Below are 21,251 nucleotides of genomic sequence, written 5' to 3'. Positions count from 1 at the left end.
TCTCATGCGGTACGTGCCCGTCTCTCCCAGAGATGGAAGCTCTCGCCTGCAGCTGCTCCCCCCTCCCGGGTCACTTGGCCAGCGTCCTCCTGGCTGCGCTACCTCAGAGACACGGCGTTATTAGCAATCCAGCCTGCCCGGCCTCCAGCCAGTTTGGCTCCTGCTTGCTCTCCAGCTGGAGAGGCTGGGCCTTCTCCCTTATCCTAGAGTTTTCTAGAAGCTCAGCAGTCTGGCGGGAAGACAGACCCTCCCAGAGAGCTGGGGGGAGGGCAAAGGACCGAGCAAAAGAGCCAGCAGGGGCCTGAGTCTCCGTGGAGACGGGTGGGGAAGGAAGGCACATAAGAATAAAAGCTCTGTCCCTTTGCAGAGCACAGAGCTAATTCTGGGGGGAAAAAAATAGGACAAGAGGCTATGGATAGGCAGGGCACAGCTCCCTCCCATCAGTGAGCCAGGGCCGCCTGTGTTCATCTAAGTGGCTACAGTCAGGACCATGGCCACCAGCCAGGGTCAAAAGAAAGGAAGTCGGGACCCAAAAAAAAAACCAGCTCAGACATTCCCTCCACTTCAGCTTCCTCACTGGTGAAATGCAGGCGTTGGATGAGATAATGAAGTTCCATCTTGCTCCAATGCGCTTTCAGAATTCTCCCCTACTCCAGCTTATCAGCCCAGAAGTTAAAGGCACTCCCAGCAAGTACACAAAGAAAGCAAGAGGAAAATGAGACATTAGCCAGACGCTGTACTGGAGAAACACTCTTCCCAGCCATAAGGGCAGGGGAAAGGGGGCCCTCAAGGCCTTTGATCAGCAAGGCCTCTTTTAGACCCTACTGCAGTTCAAAAGCCTCAGCCTTTCCATGTCAGCAGGTGTTGCCAGCAAAGATCAAAAGTTAGAGCCTGCTGCAGGTTCTGGGTAAAATGATGACAGTGTTTTGACACACTTGCAACTTCATCTTTCCCCTTACTATGAAGTGAAATTTTCACCAAAGCCTTAATTCAGCACAGCCCTTATCTCCGCCCAAACTAAATTCAGAAAGGTCACTTTCTGAAACTGATCGTAGAGATGATGGATACCACACCTTCAATAATGACACTGCATCCGTCTCTCTGCTGGGCAATGTAGATATATTATCTTATTTCACCCTTCCAAAATCTCTGAGGCAGATATATCACCTTACAAATATATCAGATACAGATATATCATTTTACAAATGGTGGGTAGCCCCACTTTACAGATTAGGTAAGCAAGAGGTTAAGAAATATGTCCAAGGCCATACACTTAGGAAGAGATGCAGCAAGGATTCTTGTCCCAGGCTGGCTGACTCCAAATCTAACTATGCTATTCTGATTCAAGGGACACTGATTCAAGCAGCCACTTGCAAACCAGTAGAAATTTCAGAGTTGGTTTTCAGGAAACTCCTCCTCTTCCCTCCCCCTAGGAAAGAGAACTTCAATGTCAACACAGATCTCTCCAGAAACAGACATGTCCCCCTAGACCTGAGTGCAGACAGTTAGCTGTGTGCCTGGCACCTCTACAGGTTCTACCAGTGGCAATGGCTTCCTACAGCCCCTGACATGGCCTCAGGCAGAGGGTAGAAGGCTGCGCAAAGGAGGAAGGTAGGTGTGCGAGACATTGCCCAGAGATTTCCAGGGGCCTGAACCCCAGAAGCAACAGGGTAAGAAGCCAAGCCAGCAAAGTTGTAAGGCAACCCAGGTTTGTCTTCAGGCCTTCTCATTACACTGTTCCCCTTCTCTTCTCTCCTTTGAGCCATGCAAGCCCCACTCCTTAGCCCATAACAACCAGGAAGGATCCAAGAATCTCCCATTCCACCAACGTAAGTTTTGTTTCTATCCGAGAGCAACTCTTCCCTGCCAACGTCTCTTTGCATTTTCTTTTAGCCCCTCAGAAACGACTCATCCTGGGTCTCACTCTCTTGGGACCCTTTGCGAAAGTCACGGCTAAGTTTCTGATAAACAAACTCTTGCGGAGGGATGAACGGTACATCGCAGATTGATATGGTGCCTTTCTCCAGGGTGTTTGTATTTTCAACAAGGAGCTCAACAATGCGTCATCCAAAAGAGCAAAACCCCAATAGTAGAGCTTTGGAAGTTTTAGAGCCACTCAGCTTCTGGGAGACAAGTAAGTGTTAATAGGTATCTTGGCAAAGACATGCTCAAAGCCCTGGGTGGACAGAGGATGGGGATCATTGTACATGTATGAACACATCTTCTGTCTACACATTAGCCTTCCTGAAGGTCAAGAACACAGACAACTGCCAAACAAAGAAAGGCAGCGGCTGCTGGGCTGTGTGCATGTGGGCGTGGGTGCACGTACATGCATGTGGCATGCGTGTGCCAGGGAGGAGGGACCTCCAACTGGCTACTGCTCCTTAGCTTGCTTCCAAGAGATAAAAATGACAGCTGTTTGGTTTGCACAGTTAATTAACCTGAGGAATGCGCTGTGTAAGACTGTTATTAAGGCAACGGGGTAATTAAGTTTTCCCCCAGAAAGGGAGGGAACGGGGGGATAAACGAGGCACTTAGGAGAGCAGACACAACACTGGAGGAGACGTTGTCGGCAGCAGAAAGCAGGGCTGGTAAGCTTTTGGATAAAACCTGCCGGTTCTTGGGGAGTGGGCGCCAGCCTGGGGATGGCCAAAGGCTCAGCCCCTGCCAGCGCTCGCCCTGGGAGAGATGGTGGTGGCCCTCGGGGTCACGCGCACAGCCCAGCTATCTCTGGGAGGCAGCCAGAGTCGCCAGAGCTGAACAGACGGTAAAGGTTGACTCACCCAACGCCTTCGTTTCTTACACGGAAAAATGGTGGTCTAGAGAGAAGCAGTGAGCTTCACGAGGTCACATCCCTATTCCTCGTGTCAGACCAGAATCGGAACTAGACAGTCTTCGCCCCCAGTCCAGGGCCACTGGGCTAAGCGTGACAGCCTGTGGATTGCCCCAAGCCCACTGCAAATCAGACTGGCAGCAGTCGCCTTGGGCAGCAGAGAGTGGGGTGGCCCCCGGATGGGTTTGTTTCTGTGAGATATTCGAGCGTGTATCCTGCTCAGGAAAGAAATGCTCGGGAGTGCGACCTGCAGATGGGGCAGCTTCACATGCAGACACAGCCACCAGCAGGCAGGGCGGGGAGAAGGGCAGACAGAACCGTTAGCATCTGCCCAGTCCCAAGCCGGTGGTCACCTGGCACATTCTAATTCTCATCCGTCTCTTGAGACTGAGGGAATGACCGTGCAGTGAGTTTCCCCAGAAGTTATCTAGGAGCTGGAAGCAAGAAAATAAGGGGACACAGGGGAGACTGCAGCTTCAGGCCATTTTGGTGAAGAACAGCCCGGTCCCAAACCCAAACAGTTAACAAGTTACCAAGGCACACGGGCTCAGAAGGGCAAAGTTGGAGAGCTGGAGAGGAAGGGCCATAGGCACAGCTGGCCAAGCCCGATGTCCATTGCTAGGGTTGCAACACGGGCCCCAAATCCACAGAAACCTGAGACCAAGAGGATTTAGACACTGACACACAATTAGGCAGAGGAGGTAACTTGCAAACGGGCTAAGATTGGCCCACAAAAAAAGGAGCCACAGGAGGAGAAGAGCTAGGGGAGATGATTTTGGAATTGGAGTCCCCACTGGTTCTGGAACCACCCTTCTGCTGAAGGGCCCCCTGCTAGTCATCTGGGGTTGGGGCTGGGGTGTGGGGTAAGGCAGAAATGTCCAGGTGTCATGGGTCCGCACCCCTCTGCACGTGTATTCATGCCCTAGCAATAGGCAGACAGCAGGTCTGCAGACTTGGTATGTGGCTCACCATGTCAGCCCTGTGTGGCCATAGAGCAGGAGTGGGCAGTAGGAATGTAGCTCTGAATTATTCCACCCATATTTCTATCTGAGGCTATTCAAGACACCCCCTGATCCTCCCACCACACCCCCCATCTCTATTCAGAAAACTCAACACGTGTTTCCATCAGAAGTTTGAGGTCCCAGCACCCATCCAAACCCTCCCGATAGCTCTTGGGCATAACAAGAGCCACTTCATGGGGTATTGTACAAACTAATTGAGATGATTTGTGTAAAACTCTTAGTATGATGCTCAGGTCATATAATATAGGCTTAATAAATTATAGCTGCTATTGGTACCCTTTAATAACCAAATAAACCTAAAAACTGAAATTGGAACTCAACAGAGTTAAAACCTGAATTTCCAATTCTTATTACACAGCCACCACTGCACCAAGGGATGGTTCAGGGCACATCTGTACAGAGGACCAGAAGGGAGTGTTCGTGCCTTTAGTGTGCTGTCATGGCGGGAACCCGTGGCCTCTGAGAAGGGCAGGCACATAAGGGAGAGGGGAAGAGACATAAACAAGACAGAGGTGGACGGCAAGGGGATCGATGCTGTCGTCAGCAGTCAGGCCATTCCCAAGGAATGGTGGAGCAGGGGAGAAGTCCTAAAGGCCACCTCATCTCTCGCTGTCCTCCAGAAGAGGAGAGCAAGGCTTAGATGGGGTGATCTCTCGCCCGAGCTCACACCGCAAGTTAGTGGAGACCTGAGACTACGCACCACCCGCAAGATGCCCCCATCCCCTGCTCTTTCCAAGAGGCTGCGTGGATTTATTCCACCTTATAGAAAAAGGAAAAAAAATAAAGAGCCAATGCTTCTCAGCTTTCATAGAAAAAAAAATATAGCTGAGGTTTATCCATCCCCAGGGTTGCAAAAGTCTAGACTTCTCTTTTGCAAGCACCGTGTTTGGCTCTCCGGGGCTGCTCACGAGCAGGGAAGGCAGCTGGCTCCCTGGGGCATCTGAGAGAGGCAGAGGGCAGGCCAGGGTGCAGCCAAAAGCCCCAGGCCTGGAGGGGGCGAGGCTGTCCAGGCGGGGCTGAGCGTGAGGGCGCACGTCCCCTCCCGTCCCGACGCTGAGTCAGCCTGAGAGAGCCAGCAGGGAGGTCTCCCTGCCATCTCCAGACTCGAGCTCAGCGGCACAGGACTTGGTGGGTACGTGGGAAGGGGGCAGCTAAAATCACGCTGTTGCCTAGAAAGCCTGACGCTGCCAGGCCCCCTGATCCCTGTGGGGTAATCTGGGCCCGCAGGGAGTGCTGGCCCGGTCCCGGCCGTCTTACCCAACACCGTCAAACGGGCTTCCCCGCATCCAAGTGGGTGAGACGCAGAAACCACAGCCATCTCTGCTGAGCACCTCCGAAGCTACTACCCAGCACCCTCTGTGATTAAAAATAGCCAAGAAAACACGGGGACCAGAGGGCAGTGAGGCCCAGAGGCAGGATCGGGTACCGCCTCCAGGGCCCTGAAGACAAGGGCAGCCTGGAAAGCGGAAACCACGGACAACCCAAGTCTCCTTCATGACGATCAATCTCTCTCATTCACCTTCTCTCCCCACCCCAGCCCTCTTTTTTTTTCAAAAGGCTGCAGAGACTCCAGCAAACCACTCCCTTACCCGTCTCTGGTGCAAGCCTCAGTTTTGAGGACAGCAAAATGGCCAAATGAGGCAGCTGGGAGACAAAAATACATGGGGTGATTTCAACTTTGGTAATCACAGGAGCAAAAAAAGACCTTACTTTGTTGAGGGGGAAAGAAAGGAAAACCAAAGCTCCTGCAAGAGAGGCCCAGAGGCCACGTGGAAGACACAGTAGGATGCTCTTTGAAAAAGCCAATTGCCTACTAGGCAATGTTACTCATAGCTCAAAGCATGGAGTTCCTGGATTCAACCCAACTTATCGACTGAGTCTCGGACCCTCCTGGATAACCTCACATCACTTCCTCATCCACCTCACTGACCGGGGCCCAGCTCGGTTCCCGCCACGGCTAGAACGACACACACCCCAGCGCCATGTGCCACCAAACATGGGACATCAGACTCCGCATGCCTAAAGGGTCCGTGCTTGTCTATCTGCCTGTTCCCAAGACTTGAAAGACTACCTTGCCCATGCCCAGGGCCTGAGAAAAGACCCTGCTATATCCAGGAGAAGAGAGAAAAGAGCTGTTCAGTCAATTCTGAGTACATTTCCTCTTGCCCAACCAACAGGTCGATTCCCTAGAAGCAGGATCGGCCTTATACTTTTCCTGCACTCTCCAACCCCCACACCAAGGTGTGTACCACGTTCACTCTTAAGTATTCAGCGAACAAACCTCAAGCTCACCTGCCCCATCCTATCCCCCTCCCTCCAGCCCTGGGGGCCATCGGGAAGGGCCTACCTCGCCATACTGGGTGCAGTAGGTCTCAGGCCTGGTCAGTCCACAGGTGGACGAGGCTCGGAGAAACCGGGTCCTCCCGACGAGCAGGTCCCCGACAGGTGGATAGCAGGCCCCACGGGAGCAGGCTTGCTGGGCACGCAGGAGGCCAGGCAGGGCTGAAATCACAGGGATGTGCTGGGTGCAGCCCCAAAAGAAAAGGGCCCAGCCGGCCACCCCAGCATCCCTCAGGGGAGGTGACGTGGACAAGACTAGACCCTCTCCCTCACTCAAGCTCCCACTCACTGCTGGAGATCAGGACTGCAGTCCTGATACTCTTCGATTTTAAAAGTTTATTTCATATTCTAGAACCCCAAACTTGAAAAGGAAAGGGAGAGGAACACTGGCAACCAAAATCCTTAGATGACCCCAAAAAGCAGCATTTATCTATGACTTTTGGAATCGGGCTAGAGATACACACTTGGCCACCCGGACAGGGTCCACAGCTCTTGTCGCCTATAGCAACAGCCCAGAGGAGGGCTGGTGGCCGAGCCACTTGTGAAACATTGGGAGAGGCCTGCGCTCTTTCTGCTCCTCTCTCCGCAAAGCTGGCCCGGCCACGCTGGGCTGTGTGGGCGCCCAGCTACAGTCCACCGGAAAATCGAGAAGTCAGGCCACAGTGGCTCTGGAACCAGCTTGAGAATGGAAGGATGGGAAATAAACTGTGTAGAGGGTTCAGGAAGCCACAAACAGCCTCGGGTAAGAATGAGGCACTTGAGAGCCTTTGAAGAGAGTCAGAGAATCTTCTTCCTCAAAGGCCCAAAGAAGCGAGAAACCTCACAGGCGTCTCCAATGGATAAGTGTCCCAAACCCAAGACAGGCGATGCTCACACCTTGGTAAACAATTCTCCTACCTGGGCCGTCCCCTCCCTGCTGTATAGTAGGGCCTGGAGGGACGGGAAGGGATACTCACCGAAACACAGGAGAAGGAGTGGTCTCATCTTTAGCCGATGGGGTGATCCCCAGGGAGGACCTCGCCTGGGGTGGAGCAAAGCAGCCTGGTTACAACGGTGCAAACCCTAGAGCACACTGGCCCCTTTTCTGTTTCTGGACTCGAGTCTTTTCAGACGTCGTTACCTAGGGTTTGACCTAGGACACTTCAGAGCCCCAGGTGCATTTATAGCAAAAAGCTTGGGAAAAACGAGAGCCCCAGACCCTGTCCCAGCTGGTGTGTGACTCACAGGGGGCCCTGGGAAAATCCTATTCCCTCCCAGACTGCAGCTTCCCCCTCTGGCATGGACAGGAAGGAGGGTCAACGCTGACCTACCCCACGCGACCATGAGGACCACGTGGGGAGCAGGAAAGGGCTGGCCCCTGTGCAGGAGAACTGTAGGGAGGTCCTTGCTCCTGCCCCACGAAAGAGGACTGGTTTTTCTCAGGGCCTGGACCAGCAGTCTCAACCCAGCCCAACCTACAGGCCCAGAGGTGCATAGTCAAGTCCTCTCTGCCATTGGCAAGGTCTCCAATACTACCCAGGGCCACTTGGTGGCTGTGGGGCCACATTCTGGGCTAAGCAGGTCGCTGGGATGCAGTGGGGAGAGAGGTACACCTGGAAGTCTTTAACAAGCGAGTGAGGATTTCATCTGAACAGGAAGCACCCCAAAATGTCTCCAATCATGGGCTGGGGCTCAGTGAGAGGGGTGGGGCTGGGAGGCTGCAGAGCAGGCTTCTGAAGGAGGCTGGGGATGAATGCTCGAAAGCCACGTGGGGCGTCCAAGGGACAGCCCGCCTTGTCAAGCACACCCATGCTGCTCATGCTGCACCCCCTCTGCCTTGGAGCGGATGCTCGCTCTGCCCCAGTGACAGCCACCAACTCCTTTGGCTGGGATGGAGGGCTGGGGACTCGGCAAGGTGGCAGCATTCCTGGCATCTTTAAATTATAGATCCTGATGCTTGAAAGCCATTCCCTCCCATCCCCACCCAGAAGAGACAGGAGCTCTGGGAAGGGACATGTGGCCTGAGGTCCCACGGCTAGTGATGGCCTAAGAGAGAGACCCATCTTCTGATTTTTATCTGCTGTTCTCTCTGCTCACCCACCCCTGGCTGCAAATCCCCCTGGAACTGGGCATTCTGAGCTGGGCCAGGCTACCCTGTCCATGTCTCTTTTGTGCTCAAGCCCAGATCTGAACCTGCTTTCTCCTAAGTCACTGAGGCAATCCAAACAGCAGCAGACATTTTAACCTAAGTCAGCAGGTGAGATCACTCAGGTGAGCTCCCGGGAAGGGGAATGAATCGAGCCCTGCAACCGGGCCCCAGGCACCCAGAGATCTGGCCCTTCTCCCCCATCGAGTCCCCGCCGGGCAGGTGAAGGCAGGTAACGTACCTCGCTCTGTGCTGCTGCTGTCCTTTCTCCAGATCGCCTGAGAGCTCCCCTTGAATGTGGGGGTCTCCGCTCCTGGCTCCAAGGTTTTAAACAACAGCCTCACCTCTGGAGACTCCCCGGCTGGGCGTAGCCCCACTGCAGGGCGGGCCTCAGGAATCTGGCAGCCGTCACGCCCGTCTGTCGTCACTGCACCCCCACCCCCCAGGACGCGACTGGGCAAGTGGGCTGGTCCCAGAGGCCTCACAGCAAGCTCCGCGGTGCCCTCCCGCCTGCGGGTGGCTTGGGGGCCCGATGGGGCACCGCAGGCAGAAGGCACCAGGCAGAAGAGAGTGAGCGTCAGAGAGCAGATTCCTAGGGTGGGGAAGGGCCCTCACCTTTGTGCCAGGCAGTGTACTTGGCACTTCCCCAAGGCCAGTGGGGGTCAGCGTCCTCTCCTGTCCCGGACCACCCTGGATGGAAGGCCAGGCGGAGGACACAAAGATCAGGGCTTGTACAGACAGTGTTAAAGCCCCAGCCATGTCACTGGGCTGGAAAGCGAGAAGACCCAAATATCCAGGACCCTGGAAAGCACCAGTCCCCTCCCCAGGAGATAAAAAAAAAAAAAAAACAGTGGAAAAGCCCAGCTTCTTGGGGAATTTGGAAGATCCTTAAAAGGCAAGGTTCATCAGGAAGGGATCAAAACTCAACTCATCCAAGGAAAGTGTAAGAGGAATGAACGGTGACTTGAAACGCCTCCCCTCCAGCTCCCTCTGCAGGGTTGGCAGAGAGCCCTAGGACAGGTAACTACCTGTGAGTCACTGCCGCCACCCACTCCTAGCCCCTCCCTGCCTGGGCAGGAATGCCCGCCTGGAGGGCCAGAAAACAGACCTGACCACAGGAAGGACAGGACGAAGCAGAGCTGGACTAACGAAGCCAGAGCAGACTTCCCCTGGCCCCCTGCCAGGCCCGAGAACACAGCTTCCTTTGTGGGCTCCTGGGCGGGCCCCCTGCTTAGGGCTCCTGGGCTTAGAGCCATTGTAAATGGAAGTAACAGGGGCTGGTCTCACGGACCACCATTCGCCCCAAGTTAGGGCCAAAGAACTTGTAGGAAGATCTGGAAGGTCACCCAGTCCGTGTTTTGGCCCGGGAAAGCCTGCCCTGGCATCGTTTTGGAAGGCTATTGCCTCCAAGCTGCAATTTGCAGGAGACTCTTAACTACCTATTCCAGCCCGTCGGGGTATCCTAAACAGAAAGTTCTCTTCCATTGGAAAATTATGCCAAGCAATTGGTTTGAAAACCCTTAAGGGAAAGATGTAGAATTTTTGTGGATCAATCTGGGCCTTTCTAATCCCCAGGTTCTAATTTAACACAAGTTCGGGTGGGAAGGGGACACAGTGTAATTAGCAAATGGGCAATAAGCTGTTTAGATGCATACCTGTTAGGGTCTTTCCCCCTGTAAGCATTCCAGTGAAATCTATACGCTTAGCTCAGCCAGTCAGGGTCAGTACAAGCAGCACCCCTTCAACACAGAGGAGACCCCCGACTTTGTCCCCTGCAGAGAAGGGTCACTTGTGACATGGCTGTGTTTTGAGTTCTCCCACCTGGTGGTCTCTCCACTTCCCCAGCTCTCTGCACTCAAAGCTTCCAGGAAACTCTTATCCTCTGCCCATCGCCAGAGGCTGTGACAAAGGACTCATTAATAATTAACTCAGCCCAAGAGAGCAGGTGTTGCAACCCCGGATCCTCAGAGGAGACAAGGCGGGGCAGGTGTGCGGTGGGCCTCGCCATGAGTGGCTGGGGCCCTTTAAATCCCCTTCCTCCTCCCTTCCTCTGAGGCTAGGAGCCCAGGTAAATAAGCATTTGATGTCTCAGACTCCACAGGCTGGGGCAGGTCCCGAAGTGGTTTGGCTTGCAAGAGGGAAATGCCAATTGCTGTGCTGGGTGGGGGGGCCATGCGCTCAGGCAAAGTCCAGGAAGCTGTTTATGCGACCCCCAACAGTGGCCCAGCTGAGCTTACTCTTCAGGGGCACTGATCGCTTCCCAGTGAAGATCTGGTTCCCCTAGAACTCCAGGGCCCCAGGCACAGGCTTTGGACCTTCAGAACCCAATTCCTTCAGAGTAGGCTCAAATAGAGCCTGAGGCTGGACTGGGGTCTGGCTAAGGCTAAATGGGAGGTAGGGATATGGCTTGAGCCCCTGAGCCTCCCCTCTGCACCACCCCTTTCCTCTCTCCCTGCTTCCCATTCTCCTAGGACAGATAACTCATATGCCCGGGAGCCTTGGCTCCTTGGAACTTGTGCCTAGGAAAGAGGCTAGTAAAGTCATCCTCCTGCACCAGCATCAATCCATCTGCAAATCCTGTTAGCTCCCCTTTCCAAAAGCAACCAGAATCCACTTCCAGCCTCCTGGCCTCTCTTCCCGGGACTTCTGCAACAGCCTCCTCACTTGTGTACATCCAAGTCCCAACACAAGTCCTGTGCCCCTCCCACCCCCAACCCCGGCTCAGAACCCTGCAAATGACCCTCATCCCACTCAGACCCAAGCCAAAGCCCTTAGAGAGCATCTAGGAGGCCACAGGTGGTCAGAAACACCTCTTATGACCTCCCTACTTCCGCCACCATGATTAGCCTCCCTGCCTGGCCTCCCTTCTGCGCCTGCAGATTGCTCCTGTCTTAGGGCGTCTGCTGCCCAGGACGCTCTTTCCCCTGGACATCAGCGGAGCTAACTCTCTTGCCTTTCTTTCAAGTCTTTTGCAGACCCTAACTTATCAATAAGGCCGACTCTGACCACCCTATTTAAAACTACAGCCAATTTCCCTGCCCCATCCTTCCCCCCACAGCGCTCCGAACCCCACCTACCCTACGTTTGGTTGAGTTATATTTATTTATTAATTTACTGGGGGGGAGGCAACACTTACCCCTTTCCAACCAACTATATAATTTACCCATTTATCTGTTTATTTTCTGCTTCCCTCCACTAGAATATCACGTCCAAGAAGGCAGAGATTTTTATCTATTTTATTCTACTGTTTTCCAAGTGCACAATACATAGTAGGCACCCAGCATTTGTGGAATGAATAGATTCACACTGAAGAAGTGTAAATAACTGACATAGTTCAGTGCGTCCCCCGTGCCTTTCATGAGTTCTCAGAGGGGACAACCCAGGCGTTTGGTCCCCGGAATGGATCACGAACGGTGGAAATTCACGCATCGACCAGCTACAGGGCGGAGGTTCTTTCCGAGGCGCCTGCCCCCAGATCACAGAAATGTCACCATACTGACATAGGCAGGGTCCTTCTTTGCCTGCTCACCAGCCATCCCTGCCAGTGTCTCTGGCAGGGTGCGGGGGTGGCATTAGAAGCGACTGTCTCCATCATCCATCTGTCAGGCTCCCACTGTCCAAGTTGCTAGGGAGACCAGCCAAGACCAATCAATGGGAGATCAAGGAGGGGAGCCAGGGGAGGAGGAAAGGAGGAAGAAAAGGAGAGAAGAGGTTAAGGGAGGGTCAGAGAGCCGGGCCCAGGCTGCAAATCAAGTGTCCGGGGAAGGGGCGCCAGGTGACTAAAGCCTAGGCAACACCTGAAGACAGTGAGTCATGGCTGAGTCCTCGTCGGTGGGACAGGGCGGACTCCAGGAACGGCCCTGGGGATTTGCCATGTGACTAAAGCTGCACTCTAGCGCACCTGCTCAGCCTGGCCAGACAATTGGTCACTCCTCTGTGTGCCTCCCCAGGGACCAGAGGCAGAAGGTGGGCCTGGCGCGATGCTCAGGCACAGACAGGAGCCCAGCCTCAGGAAGGGGCAGGCTGTCAGCAGGACAGGAGCTGCCTGCCACGGGGCCACTCTGCTCCATACCCTCCCGCCTGTCCCCACCCTCACCTGCCCGGCCTGAATGTTCACCCAGTGGAAAACTGTGCACTGTAGCGTGGGCAGGAGGGCTGGGAGAAATTGGGCAGTCAGCCTAAAATGACTACAGCTAACGTTTATTGAGCACTCACAGTGTGTCAGGCACTAAGTCCTTTGCGTGTAACTCACTCACTACGGTGGAGACAAGTGAAGGCGGGATGATAAGAGGATGACACAACTTCCCACACACCCAAGGAAGGGGGTGCCCTGCCCTGAAGTCAGGCTCCTGGGCCACCTCGGGGGCCGCAGGTCCTTCTGCTCTGCCTCCCGAGGTGCCCTCCCAAGTGGCCCACCCTCCTGAGGGCTACAGTCCAGTGAAGCCTTCCGTATGCTCTGGTCCCAGGCTGGCTGGCTTCCAGAGAAGAGGCGGAATTGTCCCGTCATTCCTGCCACCTCCTGCCACCCTCCCAGGCTCCCTGACATCCCTCCGGCCCAGGGGCTGGCCCATCACCACCCCGACCCCCGCTGCACCCCCAACCACTCTCCCTCTACTCGATTGTCCAACCACTGACCTCCGGGAACTAGGTTCTCGGGACCTAACTCCCGCCTCTGTGACCTCTGGCCAAGATTTGCCACAGGGAGCCGGCGGTGGCGCGGTGGCCCAGCCCTCCTGAGAAGAGAGAGACACACACCTGTCCGGAGGGGCGACGGGTAGGCAGGCACGCGGCGGGTCATGGCAGGTCGGGGTGGGGCGTGAGCGAACGTCTGGAAAAGATGGCAAAGAAATGGCTGAGAGGGCGGTGGGGCATTGGGAGGTGAGGGCTGCTCCCCGAGCTATCAGGGGGCGGCCCCCCCACAGGACTCTAAAATTCTGCCCCCCGAAAGGACTGCTAGGGGGACAAACTAAATGCCCTAACGTTCAAATGGGGCTGAGTATAGAGGAATAAGCACCCTGTGGTTTGAGGGGGACGGGGGGGGGGGCGTCTGGCTCCCTGTCTGGAATCAGCGCAACCTACCGGTGTTTGCGACACACACGGGCATCTGCGTATGAACTTGACCCAGCTCTAGCTCTGCGACTCAGTAGAAGTGTCAACTCAGGTAAGCTTCTCTCTCTGCTTCAGTTTCGTCATTTGTAAATAAACGTGTGAGACTCTACTGGTTCTCGCCCAGGCCGCCCCTCAGAGTCACTTGGAGACCTTACAATGTCATATCCCAAGGCCGGGCCTCTCTCAGGGCGTCACTGGGCTGTCTGTAGATGGGCAGGGACGTTCCCATGCGTTTAAAGCTCCCTGGGCGGTTCTAACGTGCAGCCACGGCTGGGAGACACCCAAGCCCCCTCCAGCGCCAGGGTGCTCTGCTCTCAGGCTGGGGCGGTTTAGGACAGTAGCTAAATGTGTAGGTAGACTTCAGAGGGAGAGAGATGAAGACTCACGTCTGGGTCTGCACTCGCCAGCTATGTGACTTTGAACAACAGAGTTAGCCACCCAAAGCCCCCTCACTGCAGTGAGAATGATGACAGATCTACCTCACGGGTCCTGGCAAGACTGAGTTAAATAATTCATGCACAATTCTATGCAAAGTGCCCGGCTAGGTGCATGCTCTACAAAGGGTGTCCGTCCCGTGTGAGCGTCACACGCAGGTGTTGGAGGCTGTGATCAGCGGTCTTCGCAGGTGTTAACTAAAAGCACAGAGGTCTCCCGTCCAGTTGGTTCTTAACTCACTCACTGGGCAGGAAGCTGGCATGAGCCACTCCCCTCCACTCCTCCTCCCCCAGGGAAGGCCCAGGCCCCAGACTGAGAATCTGTGCTCTGTGCATTCCACCCTTCTCCTTAGGGGAGGTAAACTCTGTCCCCGCCCCAGCCATGAGCAGACTGGCATGGAAGGGAAGGCACTCAGGGGGCCCACCAGAGCTAAGCTCCCAGGCAATAAAGAAGGGCGCTTCCGGCCTTCCCAGACAGGGGTGCTGGGTAGTGTTTACAAACACAGAGGGCAGGGGAGCAAGTGTGAGCTGACAACCTTATTGCTTTATGTCCTTCAAGAGTTAGTAAACTTAGGCTGAGCACGGTGGCTCACACCTGTAATCCTAGCACTCTGGGAGGCCGAGGCGGGTGGATCACTCAAGGTCAGGAGTTTGAAACCAGCCCGAGCAAGAGTGAGACCCCATCTCTACTAAAAATAGAAAGAAATTAATTGGCCAACTAAAAAATATATATACAAAAAAAATTAGCCAGGCATGGTGGCACATGCCTGTAGTCCCAGCTACTCGAGAGGCTGAGGCAGGAGGATTGCTTGAGCCCAGGAGTTGGAGGTTGCTGTGAGCTAGGCTGACACCACGGCACTATAGCCCAGGAAACAGAGTGAGACTCTGTCTCAAAAATATATATATAAAAAAAAAAGAGTTAGTAAACTCAGAGTCCAACACCTGATAAAGAAAGCTGGTATGAACAGCAGATTTGCAACTGAACTTAGGACACCGGCTGGCAAGTATGGGGCAGTAGAGAAAAGGCACTTGTCACTGGCCCTGTGCTCTCACAGATCAAAGTCTGGTCACTCTCCCGTCACACAAAGGTGCTAAGTTCTTGCCCAATCTAATTCTTTCCCCTTAAAACAGAATTCAAAACTGACCCCCTTTCTGATCCAAACTATTGATAAAAAGATGTTTATAACTTTGGGGAATGTTTAGGAGGTACTGTTAAATCTACTTAACTCTCCAGGAAAAAAAAAAAAAAAACAGTACTCAGAAAACAAGGAGAAAATAGCCAAAATGTTAGCATTTCCCATTTCTTTCTATTTCTTTCTGTGCTCTCTCTCATCTTCCATAATGAGCGTCTTTTACTAGAATAATCAGTTACAGTAAAGTAGATGGACTCAGGGTGAGAAGAGTGAGTTTTGTCCACTATAAGCGGTCTGTGATCAGTCCTTCTTTTCTCTGATCCCTCCTTCCTTCACCTGAAAGCCCTTCCGCTAAACCCACTGACTGCCTGAGAGTTTGCTCTGTAAGTTTTCCAGATCACCACAGATTTACCAAGATATGGTTTCCCCTTCTTAAGTATTGGTTCTTGGGGCAGGAGCTGTTACGTCAGAAGAGCACGTAGCACAGTTCCTCAGTAAATGTGCGCAGTGATACACGGTGAAAGAGGAAGGAAAGGAGGCAGGAAAGGAGGGAGGGCTGAGTAACTACCAGTACCTTATCTTCCTGCTTCATGTGCCGGGGAAAAGCAAAAGAGAAAGAAATAGAGTCAGTTCTCGATTTATCTATATTTTGGAAGAAAGAAGTGAGGATAACCAAAATGAACACCCTCATCCAAGTTTGCCTCTCCTGCGCATTTCTCCCATGATAATGCCCCTGATCCTGGTTTCTCCCATTGCTAACTCAGAAATTTTATACCCAGCAGCTCACATCGTTCAAGTATAAATACACATATATGTTCATGACTGTGATGTGACATCTTTGTGTCATGTGTGTGCAAGATCCCCAACAAGAGACCATAAGCTCCCTGTAGCTAGAAATGCCAGATAAAATACAAGAATCTCAGTAAACTTAGGATCTCAGATAATCAAGGAACACATTTTTGGTATAAGTAGCCTCTACATGTTGCATGGGGCATACTTATACTAAAATATTATTTATTGTTTATCAGAAATTTAAATTTTACTGGGCTTTCTCTCTTTTTATTTGCTAATTCTGGCAACCTCACTTGTAGTAGGTTGTTCACCCAGTCCCGTGACTTCCAGATTTTTCCTTCCATGGCTGTCTTCCTCTAGAAGGTGGTCCATCTGTTAATAATCTTCCTAAAATATGATGCTTTGAAGTGAGCACAGGTTCCCTGGGGCCTGGGTGCCTTGACATCATGGGGTCATCCTCTGAGCAAACAGTCCCTTTGTCAAAGGCCACTTCAGGTAAAGGACTAAGAACTGAACCAACAGTGCAGAGATGGGCCTGTCCCTCCATCATCCGGAGACTGCATGAGTGCTTCTTGGGTATTGTAGGTTATATTTACTGCCTTGTTTAAGTACTACTCCAGAAAGAAATCGCTGTGCATTTTCCTGAGAGAACAGAAGGGAACAAAATATTTTCCTAGCTCTTGCTAAATACCAGGCACCAGGCTAAGCAAGATATATGTATATAGTATCTCATTTAAGCATCACTGCAGTCCTTTAAGATGGCCCTTTGAAGGAGATATTATTTATTATCCTCTTTTTTTATAGCATTATTAAGGAGCCTGTACAAGGCCACAGAGCTAGTGTTTTAGGATATGCTATGCTGTAGCAATAAATTAGCCATAAAATCTCAGCAGCTTAACCTAACAAAAGTTAATATGTTGCTCCCACAAAGAAACTGCAAGGCAAAGGTCAGGGGAGGGGGCCCCTGTTCCACACAGTCACTCTGGGACTTCTGCCATATTGTAGCTGCACTTAGCAGGACACGTGGCCGTAAAGGTCTTGACAACAAGGTTAGAGACAGCATGGAGGAACTCTCCCCACTCATTCCATGCTTCAGCTTACAACCCGCTGGCCAGAACTACTCACAGGGCTCCCCAGGAATCTTCAGAGGAAAACAAGGTGCACACATAGCATTGTGTACCAGAACCAGCATGTGGTAAAAACCAGAATGCAACGGCAGATCTTTAAGCTTCCAAAGTCCATGGTCTTTTCACTACAACGTTTAACCTCCCAAGATTGAAGGAATCTATTTTTCATAAAAAAAGAAAATGTCATATGGGGATAATTTGTAGAAAACAAAACCTCAAGGAAACTGGTAGGAAAAGCAGCTGTGGTGAATGTTCTAGATTTGCAAAACCTACAAGATGACAGGAATGGCCCCCCTGGAAACCCTTAAAAGCATAGACGAGACTTCTGCAAATTACAGGCAGATGGTATGTATCTATGAGACAAACATGCCACTTCAGTCTCTAAGAGAAACACCACTGGGGGTGGCAGCAGGGCTTCAAGGAGAAGATTCTGGTCTACTGCAGGGTGATCAACCATTCTGGATTGCACAGGACTCCTATCATTTTGGCTCTGAAAGTTCTACGTCCTGAAAACCCTTCACTCCCAGGCAAATTGGAACGACTGATCACTCTGGCTGTGCATCAATACTTTTCTCCTACGCAGCTTTTGAAAGTGTCACCTCAAGTGGCTCAGCAAACTCTTCATGAAGATGCACAATGATCTGAGAAAGTAAAGTTTGCCCCGAGTCCAAGAAAGACCTGGTTGTAAATAGCACATGGGAATTCCAGTCCCCTTCGTGGAACTTAGCAGAGCTGTTCTCTTCATGGACTTAGGGGGAAAAAATTGCATGGCAAGTGGCTTTCGTTCTTGGGATAATTCTACTGCTGCAGCCTTAGGTGCAGAAAGTTTTTCCCAGCCAAGTTACATCGCTGACCCATAGTTAGCTTGTTAAATATCATTAAAACAGGTTTCCCCCTGTTGAATTTGTGCCATTCTTAAGGTGTGTGTGAGTATACACACACACAGACACACACACACATAACTTTGCACTTTTGCCTGCTACATTTCATCTTTTCATTAAAAGTTCTGGCTTGTGCTTTGTTTACTATGAGTTGGATTTGGTATGGACTTTATCCTGCACATTCTCCATCATGTTCAGGTTAAAGTCTAAAGTCTTCAGCCAGGCGCTCAGGGTCCAGATGAAGAAGTTGCATTTTAGGCCCTGATCCACATAAACCCCTCCACTCAAGTGCCTTGATTCAGCGACTGGCTTCCTCGACCGCACTTAGGTTTGATTTGTCCAACTCTGCCTGTCTACACTGCCCTATCCACCTCATATGTACTCGGCAAAGTCCTAAGTCCAAGACTCAGATTAGATTCCTGGTCAGTGGTGGCTTCTCTGGTATTCTCTGTAAATTCTACCCTAACTTTGGCAAGCACACCTTACCTATACCACCCAGTCAACAATAAGTAAGTTCTCTTCTGATTTGCAAATCCCTTTTCTAAATACCTCAAATTTGCACACTTATGTTTGTTCAAGTTTTAATTATTTTGTGATTTTTTTTTCCCCAAGCATGGATTGTAAACTCCCTGAAGTCAAGGATAACCACCGAATGCATAGCCCAGTGTTTGCACATAGCAGGTACTCAATAAGCAGATAGTGATTTAATAGCATGAATTCTCAGAGCAAGGGAAAACCAAATATTAAAAAAATTTTTAAAGAATATGATGCCATGAATACTACTCCTCTTTCTCGGGACAACTTAGAAAATCACCCAGAAAAAGAAATACCAATTTCTTTCTCCTAAAAATAAGAACCTGGGAAAATTCATGATGAACTGATCCACTCATCAGCAGAATTCAAAGCCTATGCAGCCTTGAGTTATATGCCAACTTCTTATTTTATCCACCATGGCTGGTATTTAGGGATGGGAATGCCAGGAAGGTATTTGGAACTGAAATAGTTCTAGGGCCAGGCCCATAGATATGGGCACTCAAGGCCTTAAGCCCCAGCTGTTAGAAACTTGAGAGGTGATAAAAGAGGCAAACGTGGGTTTAGGGGAGAGGAAGGCACAGATGCACAGAGGGTCTTAGGAAGGAAGAATCCCTAATGTTCTTAGGACTCTTTGTCATTCCCAAAGAGTCAGGAAACTTGTGCAGCAAAAGGTCTATATCAGTCACTGCCTGCCCCTGTGCTGCCAATGGTAACGTGGCCCACTGGCAGTTTCCGGCCCATGCAATGCTTGGCCAGTGAGCACCAAGCCCGGTACACTAAGAACCCCTCCCCACAAACCAAATGGGGTCCAGGAATGTGTATTTCCCCAAGTCCACTGCCCGGGGTTCAAGAGCATCGCAGGGGACGACATGAGCATAGAGGGGCAGCTTCTCTCATCGACCTCCCCTCCGTGTGTCCAATCTGCTGCCTTTCTGGTCTTTCATCTGGGTCTTTGACAGTGCTCCTTGTCCCTCCGGTGGTTTGGGGGCTCTGGATTGTGACTCTGAACCCTCCCAGCAGATCAGTCTTTGTACTGACACCCCTCCAGCCCCAGCTCTCTGTCTGGCACTCACTCACTCGCTCGCAGGGCCTGGACTTTTCTTCCAGTTTTCCTCATCGCATTTCAGCAGACCCTTCTGACTTATGACCCAGAAACACAGAAATAGCCAGAACCATTCATCCACTCAACAAATATTTATCGGGCACCCACAGGATGCCAGGCACCCAGCACCACAGCAGTAAACAAGTCAGACACAGGCGCTGTCTCATGGAGCACAGACATTAAACACATAATTACCAAATAATTTATTAATTTTGCAACCAGAGTAACCTCAACTTCTAAAGCCATCTAGGAGTCACTCTTTCCTCTAATATCTCAATAACAGTAATTCTGAGAATTCTAGGCTCAGATGCTAACAGTCAAATCCATTCTGGTTGCTGCTGCCCTTGAACACTTCTAGCTTTCTTGGAACCCTGTCTCCATGCTGCCCCCCCTCCAACCTCTCCAGCCTCTTTTGGCCCCCAGAGCAAAGCAGGAACATATGATCTACATAGACAGGGTGAAGGAACCCTACTATTTGGGGGGATTAGGACCCCTAAAGTCATAATCTCCACAAGATACTAGAAAGGAAGAGGCAGAGGAAGAGCCTGACCTCTTCTAAGGGCAAGAAGAAGGGGTGAAAACAGCCTGAGCAAGGTGGGGGGTGAAACTAGGGCAGGAGGGGCCAGGTCCCATAGAAGGAATGGTTCCCAGCCCTAGTTATGTATGAGAATTTTTTGGAATTAAAAAAAAAATTTCTGCTGCCTAGGCCCTACCCCAGGAGATTTAACTGGTCTGGGATGGGGCTACGGAGTTGGTATTTTTTTAAAGTTCCTCGAGTGATTCTAACATGTAACCAGGGTAAAGAAAACACAGGATCATGGAACCAGCCAGAGAGACGGAGCACTGATGGTGAAGAGCATGGACCCTGGAACCAAGCGACCTGGTTTTGAATCCTCTCTCTGTCACTGACCAGCTGTGTGATCCCAGGCACCTCATTTAAGCTTTCTCGTCCTCAGTTTTCCCCATCTGAAAAATGGGGATAATAGTTTATCCACTTTACAGAGTTGTCTGTAGGCTTCATAAGTTAATGCACACAAAGGTCCCAGAAAGCACGCAGTAAGGGGGCAATGACTTTTAGCTTTGACTGTCCTATGGGAGCAATGATGGCACCTTGGCCTAGGCCAGAGACAGTGAACATGGAGAGTAGATGGAAAGATGTGGAGTTTTAAAGGAAAAAAATCAAGAATTTCATTTGGCAGGTATTGAGTTAAAGACACCCTATTATCCAGGAAGAGATACCAATCAGACAGCTTAATATGTAAGCCCAGAGCCCAGGAGAGACAAACAAATTTCAAAATCATTAGCATGTAGAGATACTGTCCAGTACAGTAGCCACCAGCCACACACACGTGCTTAATTTAAACTTAGATTGATTAAAATTAAATGAAATTAAAAAATCAGGGCCAGGCGCGGTGGCTCACGCCTGTAATCCAAGCACTCTGGGAGGCCAAGGCGGGTGGATCAGGAGTTCGAAACCAGCCTGAGCAAGAGCGAGACCCTGTCTCTACTAAAAATAGAAACAAATTAATTGGCCAACTAAAAATATATATACAAAAAAAAAAAAATTAGCCGGGCATGGTGGCGCATGCCTGTAGTCCCAGCTACTCGGGAGGCTGAGGCAGAAGGATTGCTTGAGCCCACGAGTTTGAGGTTGCTGTGAGCTAAGCTGATGCCATGGCACTCTAGCTTGGGCAACAGAGTAAAACTCTGTCTCAAAAAAAAAAAAAAAAAAAAAAAAAGAATTCAGTTCACCCACCACTTTAGCCACATTTCAAGTGCTCAGTAGCCACGTGTAACTAGCAGCTACCACAGTGGGTGG

The 21,251-nt window shown here is 51.4% G+C and overlaps 1 protein-coding gene across 5 annotated transcripts in view; it reads right to left on the bottom strand.

The window, feature by feature from the left end:
- The window catches only part of LAMB3 (laminin subunit beta 3), a 49,166-nt gene that overhangs the window by 24,801 nt on the left and 3,114 nt on the right, over positions 1-21,251 (bottom strand). The window contains exons 1-4 of one of the 5 annotated variants that reach the window (XM_012781726.3): positions 13,400-14,545; positions 13,076-13,148; positions 7,152-7,216; positions 6,203-6,357 (exon numbers count right to left, since the gene is read on the bottom strand). In XM_012781726.3, coding sequence (XP_012637180.2) covers positions 6,203-6,357; positions 7,152-7,216; positions 13,076-13,148; positions 13,400-13,424 — 318 coding nt within the window. In that variant the 5' untranslated portion in view covers positions 13,425-14,545. The other 4 variants (XM_075997100.1, XM_012781724.3, XM_012781725.2 and 1 more) reach the window with 4 other exon arrangements.

The sequence above is a fragment of the Microcebus murinus genome, chromosome 23, assembly GCF_040939455.1.
Source record: "Microcebus murinus isolate Inina chromosome 23, M.murinus_Inina_mat1.0, whole genome shotgun sequence".
Taxonomy (NCBI): domain Eukaryota; kingdom Metazoa; phylum Chordata; class Mammalia; order Primates; family Cheirogaleidae; genus Microcebus; species Microcebus murinus.
Note: the sequence above shows the minus strand (reverse complement) of the source record. Positions and strands in the feature narration are given on the sequence as shown.